Source organism: Balaenoptera physalus, assembly GCF_965194825.1.
Source record: "Balaenoptera physalus genome assembly, chromosome: 2".
In the NCBI taxonomy this organism is placed as follows: domain Eukaryota; kingdom Metazoa; phylum Chordata; class Mammalia; order Artiodactyla; family Balaenopteridae; genus Balaenoptera; species Balaenoptera physalus.
The window spans coordinates 176294596-176303812 of NC_138883.1; the positions used below are offsets into that span (position 1 = coordinate 176294596).

Genomic DNA, 9217 nt, shown 5'->3' on the forward strand with positions numbered 1-9217 from the left:
CAGTAAACCAACATAAACATCTCCGTTCTTATTGACTGGATTTTTTCCAGGTGGGTTAATTGGGTGGGGAAAATGAATTAACCTTTGGAGCCTCTTTTCTTCCTGTTAAACTTAAAGGATGGGTTCTTTTTAAAAAAAAAAAAGTGATAAACCAACAACCTTATATTTCATATGAAGGAAATTTTTGTAATGACTTAAAATTAGAAAATATGTAGAACAATTAGTATTTCTACACAGAACTGCTAGGGATCATCTGAATGCATTGGGACAGTAGTATGAATAAACTAGAAACTAAATGGTGATTATCAGATTTCTTCTCAAGCTCAGTGCAACGTTGAATTTCAAATACGCGGATGAAAAAAGCTGGTATTACCTTTTACACACTGTCTAGCACAAGTGTCACAGCTTACAAAAAATAATGGTTTTGAAACGTGGGAAGTGAGCACTTCTCTTTCCTCTGTGCAACTCGGAAAGTTTCATGTTGTTTTTCTTTAAACTCACGCCACTCTCGTTAAGTGTGGTTATAAAAATGCTGAAATTTCCATTCGGGAGTGATCTTTAACGGGATGCTAAAATGCTTTAGTTTTTTCTTAAATGCTAAAATTTGTCTTAGTGTACTGTAAGATGTGTGTGACAGCCGTGCCCTTTTGTAAAGCGTCTTCTCATTTTATGTTCAGCATTTACAGCCGAACAATACCAGCAGCACCAGCATCAGCTGGCGCTCATGCAGAAACAGCAGCTTGCACAAATTCAGCAACAGCAAGCAAGCAGTCATTCCTCCACCGCCACGTCACAGGTGAGGGATTTGTCTGTCTTATGATTATCCCTCGTGGTTTCCCACCAGAGGTCATCTCTAATTACCAACTGTTGCCATAGAGCCTTGCATCTAACCGGCAGAAAAGTGGCTTTCACCTGAATCTACATCATAGCCATTCTATACAGGGTTTAGAAAGAACGTTACAGGTGAGTATAGAAGCTGTTGCCCCCCTGCTCCCTATTTTAAAAAGTAAGACTAAAAAGCGTAGTCCGATGAGATGGAGACCCTGTCTTCAAGTCTGACCTGTAGTCTGTGAATGTACCTCTTTAATATACAACCCCACCCAGCTCTCTATGTGGAGCGTTTGAATTATTATTAAAATTTATGCTAAAATAACCTCTTTTACTATTAAAAGAAATCACTTTTGAACTTAAAGCATGATAAATGTTTGCCATTTAAACATAGTTAAGGCTTAACTAAAGGCTGAGATTCGTGTCTCTAAGCATCTTAGAGGAAAAATTCGTTTAAAAAAATTCAAGGGGCTTCTTAATTTCTAGGCTGAGTTAGAATGTGATGTTTTGTTCCTTCTCTTCTAAAGGGATAGTTATCTTACTGTCCCAAAGGTGCCTTTGGTCACGTGTGTATATGTATGTGTAAGTTAGATGAAGGAAGTTTTACATACTTATTTATTCAAATTATATGAATTTATTCATTCATTGATTCATTCATTGCAAATCACTGAAATTGTTTTACTAGCATATTTCTTGTCCAACACTTTGTGTTGGATGTTTACTGTTTCCACATTATAAAAGGTTTATTTTGGTAATTCCATATTATATATTGTCACATAAGAAGATCAAAATTCATAATCGTTGAGTTATAAGATGATTTGAACATTAATCAAATTTATGCATGTCGGAGAGATGAAGATATTTCAGTGGTTTGCGACTGTCATTTATATTCAGACTGATTTTGGTAACCTGTGTAGCTTTAATAATAATTTGAGACTAAGTGATGCTGATTAGATTTGTATTTTCTTTTTAGGGTTTTGTTTCCAAGACTTTGGATTCTGCTAGCGCTCAATTTGCTGCTTCTGCTTTGGTGACATCAGAACAGCTGATGGGATTCAAGATGAAGGAGGATGTGGTGCTTGGAATTGGGGTGAATGGCGTCCTTCCAGCCTCAGGTAAGGGTAAAGACGTTTAAGGTGTTTTGATAATGTCTGTAACGTACGTCTGTAATAAACAAGGAGCAGAGTTGCGGTTGTTCAACTGCTTCTTTCCTTTTCCCTAGGAGTATACAAGGGCTTACACCTCAGTAGTACTACACCCCCGGCACTTGTCCACACGAGTCCGTCGACGGCAGGGCCAGCTTTGCTACAGCCTGCAAACGTGACCCAGACAGCGGGTTCCCACAGTGGGCCGAGTCACCCAGTGACTGCTGCCGGTTCTGCAACAACTCAGGTTCTGATTGGGAACAACATCCGATTAACTGTACCTTCATCAGTCGCCACTGTAAACTCTCTTGCCCCCATAAACGCACGACACATACCTAGGACTTTAAGTGCTGTCCCATCGTCTGCCTTAAAGCTGGCTGCCGCAGCAAACTGTCAAGTTTCCAAGGTCCCGTCTTCATCCTCTGTAGATGCAGTTCCACGGTGAGTAGTTATTTGAGCCCAAAGTGTTTGAAAAATGTGAAATCTGACTTAAATTCTCTGGCATTGCTCTCTACTTATTTCTTTGTGTTTTTTGCTCTTTTCCTTATATACATTAAAAATGTATAGATGAGAATTCCTTATTTATGTAAGAAATAAACAGATAAGTGTTGTAATTCAATATTGCTGAGAATTTGAACTTTAAAGGGAGTATAGTGAATATTGCATGTATGATTGGGACATGACTTAGTCTAATAAGGGCTTATAGTGTTCTCACTCTTTATTTGACCTTTGGATCAAAGGAGTTCTCTTTAGAATGTTTCTTTTGCTTATAATTTCTTCCACAGCTTCTCACGTAGACAGAATTAATAAAACCCACCATGGCTAGTATACTAATTAAGGCTCTCTTAATAATGTAAATAATATAAAGGGTTACAGTATTCATGCCAGGTCAACTTTTAATCAGACCATTATTTTCTGTGCTAACTTGTTTTCTTAGGTTTCAGTAGACGGTTTAGAATGTTTGCTCAGTCTCTGTTCTGTTTTAAATATTAACGGGAATTCAAATCTTGCTGTCTACTTGAGGGGAAACAAAAAAAGAAAGACAGGAGTTTTCAGCTGAGTTAGAAGATGAGCATAAAAGTGTGAAAAGTTAAGTAATATTAATTGTAAGTGATAGGTAAAAATTGTTCTAGAGGTATCACAAAGTATAATATGCTTGTCAAATTAGCATGTATAGAGTATGGCTATAATTTCAATATAAGAGATATTTTTTACACCAGGGATATTCTGGGAATGTTCTACCAAAAAAAAAAAAAAAAATCAGATTTCATCTTGGCTGGGCAGAAGGGAGGAAGAAAAAAGAGTTGGGGAAATACGTATGTGTTTCAGAGGTTAACAAGTAACCTAGTTTGTCTAGAGATTTGGGAAGATTAGTGGTAGAAGTTGGGGTGGTTGGCGGCCGGACTTTGAGGCGTCTTGGCTGCCGCTCTGACACGTAGACTTCCTCAGCTGGGAGTGGCCCAGGGCAGGGAGCAGGCTTCGTAGCAACGGACTGCAGCTATTAGTTTCTGGACCCGTGCATCCCTTCTGCTTCTGAACTTAAGTGGTAGTCACGTCTGCTCAGTGCTCATGCATTCTTAATATTCTGGGTCTAGTCATAGCTAGCCAAACAACTATAGCTCTTACTTAAATATATAATACGTGGTTTTCATCGCTACAGAATTATATAACCGCGGGAGACTCGAAGTGTAAGGGAAACGTTCGCATCACTTACTTTAGCCCCTGTGTTTAAAGATGAGGGAACTGAGTGTGCAGGGCAGAGACTGAGACACAGATGTAGAGGACAAACGTATGGACGCCAAGGGGGGAAAGCAGCGGGCGGGTGGGGTGGTGGTGTGATGAATTGGGAGATTGGGGTTGACATGTATACGCTGATGTGTGTAAAATGGATGACTAATAAGAACGTGCTGTATAAAAAAATAAATAAAATAAAATTTAAAAAATAAATAAATAAGTAAATAAAGATGAGGGAACTGAGCTCTGCGAGCGCGTCGGCAGTCGAGGGGCAGGGGCAGCGGGGACCCTGGTCTTCTGATTGCTCAGCTCCACGTAGAGAAAGAACTCGGACTTCAAAGTCCTGACATGAATGACCTTCACTCACATTGTTCCTTTTTAAAACTCTTAGGAAAGGTTTAATAGAGGAGGAGATTGAAACTATAAACTAAAGCTTGGTTATTCTTTATGTGTTGTAACACCTAGGTTGCTTGGGTGCTACAACAGGTTTGTTGGTAATGTAGTTGACCATGGAGTGTGCAGCGGACACAAGCCTGACTTCCAGTTGTGTGTTCCGAATGATAAACCATAAAAGTTCATATTCCTCTACTTGCTATCCTGTCCCAAAAGAGTCAGATCTCTTTCTATTATTAAAAACATTTAAACTTTTTATTGGGAAGATCATCTTGATTTGTTAAATTGATTGCAGATAAATAATTTATTGAACTTTTTTCAACAGGGAGAATCATGAATCAGAAAAGCCAGCACTAAACAACATAGCAGACAATACAGTAGCGATGGAGGTGACGTAGCTTCCTCAGGAGTGGAGCCGCAGCCTGGGGACTTGATTAGGTGCTATGCATCAGTAGCATTTTGAATGCAAGGGATGATGGAACGCAGCACGTGCGTTTCTGTGGCAGCTGTGGGGACTCGACAGCAATGCTCATCTCTCATGCTTCCATTTTTCTTTTCTTACTGTTAATAGGGAAAAAAATCAACATCTGTAAATTAAGAATACAGCAATTATCTGTACAGTACTGCATATTTGTAATACCCTTGTATATATGTTACTTGAATACAGAGATGTTCATTTGTGATGCTTTGCACTTGGGGGTGGGGGGGGGGAGGGAAATAAATTGCAACAAAGAGTGTGAGATGATGTGAGAGTGTGTAGAGATGAGGTGTCATCCCATCATGTGCATGGTGCAGAGCCTGCTGTTTTATCTATTTATTGTGCCGTGTTTACAGTTTTGTACACTGTACCTTCATTGGTTCCTGTGCTGTAGTGAATGTGTTAGGTAGCTGTGGACTCCTTGGTATTTTGTAAATGGTATAACATAACTTGGTTCCCCTCTGGGTCCCTGAGTTTTCTGTGTATCATGTGAAAAAAAATGGTGACATACATACAGAATTTTACAAAAAAAAAAAAAAAGGCATCAGTTTTTTAAAAATGGGGAATGTACTGTTAAATGGGGATCTTCCTGGTCTACTATCATTAGGACAAGTAACGAGCTAAAAATGAAGTCTCTTGAATCTTCCCATCCCCACCTGCCCACGGAGCTGTGGGTAGTTTCTGGTACTTAAAGCACTAATGTTATGTTGCTGCTCTGCAAACAGCCCAGTAGTCCCATTTCCTTCCACACCAGAAAGTGTTAAATCAAGTATGCAAATGGAGTCCTTACAACTGGAGTTTATGTTGTCTTGCCCTTTTTTTAGCACAAGAAAAAAATTGTACTTTTTTATTGTCGAATTGTTTCAAAGACTTCATTCTTTACTTGTTCTTACAAAAAGGATATAAGGGAGAAGAATGCAGTAATTGCTGTACGTGTATCATCATTCCAGTTTCTAAAAACAGCCAGCCAGCTTTTTTCCTTTTAAGATTCTCCAGAAGGCTGCGAGGCCAGAACCACAAATATCGGGTGCCTTCCTTTGGAAATATTTGACCTCTCTTCTGTGAAGAGAATGGTACTTAACAGACTACTACTAGTGCTTTGTCAGTACCGAAGTCTGAATGCCCAGTCCAATGGCATACATTATCCTTAAGGTTTTTAATCCCACCTGGAAAAATTGTGATAGAATTCTCACAAAATAAACCCAGGGCATTACATGTTGACAAACTAATGTGTAGTGGTCTTTTGCTTTTATTTTCAACCCAAGAACTTTTGTGTGACTTTAATTAAAATCATTCAGTAAAGCGGGGGGCAGGGCCGGTCATGGGAACGTGAGCAATTACTTTCCAGTTCATTTTTTTCAACAATTATTTATTGAATGATTACCTAGTATGCTTGGGACTGTTTTAGGTCCGCTACAGTGAAAAAAATTCCTGCCCATTCTATGACCATGGAATTTATAATTTCATTGAGTGATAAAAACAAGATGAATATGTAAAATTTAAATTGTATTATGGTAAGTATTTGGGGGGAAAGTAAAGCAAGGAGAGGGGAGAAGCAGTGCCAGGATGGGGTGGAGGTTGCTGTTTCCGGTAGGGTGGGCAGAGAAGCGCCCACAGAGATGATGGGGCAGGGGGGTGGAGAGGATACATACAAGGGTTGGGGTGTGCCTGGTTTGCTGAAGGAACAGCAGTGTGGCTCTGGTGCACAGGCAAAGAGGAGCGGAGTAGGTAAGGTCAGAGGGCATCGGGGAGGCTGCTCGTGGCGGGCCTGATAGGTGACTTTAAGGACCTTAGGATTTTGGAGCAGAGGAGTGATGTGGTTAGAACAGGCTCACTGTGGCTTAGGTGTTCAGAATACAGTAAAGGACCAAAATTTCTCCAAATGTGATGAAGACAGTCCACAGACCTCAGGAAATCAACGAACCACAAGCACACACACGAAGAAGATTTGTTAAAGCATATAATCAAATTGCTAAATATCGATGATTAAGAGAAAAATCTTAAAAATAACTAATTTTTAAAAAGACGTATTACAGAGAAAAATAAGAATGACGGCAGATGTTCACTGGAAGACATGCAAGCTGAAAGGCAGTGGAGCAATATCCTTACTGAACAAAAAAACCCTCAACCTAGAATTCTAAACCTTGCAACATTGTTTTTCAAAAACGAAGGTGAAATATTTCTTCATACATACAAAATCTGACAGAATTCATCGCAAGCAGACGTCCGATACCAGAAATGTTAAAGGATGTCCTTGAAGCAGATGAAAGTGGTATCAGAGATGTGGGTGCACGCAAACAAAGACCATCAGAAATGGTAAATATATGTGTATGCATTAAAACTCTTTTCCTGATCTTTTAAGTCTTTAAAAGAATCGGCTTTTTGAAGCAAAAATAATAAGAGTGTATTATGGCATTGTAACACAAGGAGAAGGAACATATATGAGAACAGTAGCACAAAGGTCAGGGAAGGAAGAGGGCCTAAGGGCCTGATCCTACACTCAGAATGGTATAATATCCCTTGAAGGTAGACTGTGGTAAGTTAAGGATGTATACTCAAGTCCTAAAGCAACCACTAAAATCACAAAACAAAGAGGTACGGCTAATAAGCAGGAAAGAAAATAAAGTAAAATCGTAAAAAATATTCTATTGACCCAAAAGAAAACAGAAAAAGAAGAAAAAGGAAACAGAGGACAGAGTAAATAGAAAACAAATATGAACATGGTAGATTTAAACCCAGCCACATCAATAATAATATTAAATGCTAATGGTCTAAACAACCCAAGTGAAAGGCAAAGATTGTCAGATGGTATAAAAAAAGAAAAACCCGTCTATATACTGCCTTCAAGAAACCCACTGCAAATCTAAAGACACAAATAGGACAAAAGTAAAAGGATGGAGAAGGATATACCATGTTAACACTCATCAGAATCTAGAGTGGCTATATTAATATCAGTACATTTCAGAGCAAAGAATATTACCAGGAATTTTAAAAGGTCACTTCATAATGATAGAAGGATCACTTTATCAAGAAGACATAACATTCTTAAACATTTATTCATCTAATTACAGAAATTCAAAAATACATGAAACAAAAGTGATGGAATTAAAAGGAGAAATAGGCAAATATACAATTAAAATTAGAGGTTTCAGTATCCCCTTTCCAATACTTGATAGAGCAAGTAGACAGAAAATCAGTGAGGGCTTGAACCACGTTATCAACTAAGTTGCCCTAATTGACATTTTTAGAACACTCTATCCAACAAATGCAGAATACACATTTGCTTCAAATGCAAATGAAATGTTTAGCAAGGTACACCGTACTGTGGGCCATAAAGCGAATCTCAATAAATTTAAAAGGATTTAAATCATACAATGTATTTGCTCTGACTAGAATAAAGTTAGTATTATTAACAGATCTAGAAAGCCCTTAAATATTTGGAACCTAATAACAAACTTCTAAATATCATATGGGTCAAAGCAGAAATCAAAGGGGCATTAGAACATATTTTGAACTATGGACACTGGACAACTATGGAAAATGGAAGTATACATATCAACAGTTGTGAGATGTAACTAAATCAGCACTTGAAGGAAATTTATACCAAAAATTAAGAAATAAATCAATAACCTAAACTTCTACCTCCTTACAAAACTAGAATAAGAAGTGCAAATTAAACCTAAAGCAGAGAGAAGAAAGGAAATGATGAAGATCAGAATGGAAGGAAAATTTAAAAAGTGAAACAATAGAGAAAACCAATGAAACCAAGAGCTGGTTCTCCGAGTAGATCAATAAGATTGATAAACCTCTAGCCAGACAAATTAGAATAAAAAGAAGATAGAATTTACCAATATCAGGAGTATAAGAGGAAACATTACTACAGATTCTACTGAAATTAAAATACAAGGAAACATTAAAAACTATATGCCAATAAATGTGACAACTTAGGTGAAATGGAAAAGTCCCTTAAAAGACACAAATTACCAAAGCTCTCTCCAGAAGAAATAGATTTAAAAACAAAAACAAAAAACTACAACAAAAGAAAACTACAGGTTAATGTGCCTCATGAACATTGACGCAAAAAATGCTTAACATTTTTTAGCAAGTCAATTGCAACAATATATACAAATGATATGACATTATGACCAGTAAGAATCAAAAATGACTGTGTGGCATATCTAGGTGACTAATGCCTGAGATACCTACATAGTTTCTCATGGTCCAGGAGTGGTATCGTAAAGCAGCTGAAATTTACCCCATGCTTCTAAGGAGGTGTGGATAGAGCTTACTTAGATGGAGCCAGAGCTGTAGAGAGTCAGCACCAGAGGACGAGGGACACAGTTCTGTATCAGCAACCAAGGATCAGATGGGGCACCATATATCCTAGCATGTGCCAATGTGTGTTCAGATGACAACTGAAGCCCAGGCAGCCCTGGTTCAAATTCTGGCTGTACGCCTAACTGTGTAACGTTGTGTAAGTTACTTAACCTCTCCCAGTGTCTTCATCTCTAAAACAAGGAAAATAATAGCACCTACACTGTTGGGAGATTTAAATGAGACCATGCAAGTACAGTACTCACTCAGGCCAGTGTTCAAAAAAAAAAAAAAAGATAAAGAATGTAGTGCCTTCCCCTAAAAA

The 9217-nt window shown here is 38.2% G+C and overlaps 1 protein-coding gene across 7 annotated transcripts in view; it reads left to right on the top strand.

Annotated features, from left to right (window-relative positions):
• The window catches only part of EPC1 (enhancer of polycomb homolog 1), a 93750-nt gene extending 87943 nt beyond the window's left edge, over positions 1–5807 (top strand). For 5 of the 7 annotated variants that reach the window (XM_082452762.1, XM_082452763.1, XM_082452768.1 and 2 more), the window contains exons 11-15: positions 678–796; positions 877–963; positions 1802–1943; positions 2051–2414; positions 4426–5807. In XM_082452762.1, coding sequence (XP_082308888.1) covers positions 678–796; positions 877–963; positions 1802–1943; positions 2051–2414; positions 4426–4498 — 785 coding nt within the window. In that variant the 3' untranslated portion in view covers positions 4499–5807. The remainder of the gene's footprint in view (positions 1–677; positions 797–876; positions 964–1801; positions 1944–2050; positions 2415–4425) is intronic. The other 2 variants (XM_082452764.1, XM_082452767.1) reach the window with 1 other exon arrangement.
• Positions 5808–9217: the final 3410 nt, after the last annotated feature.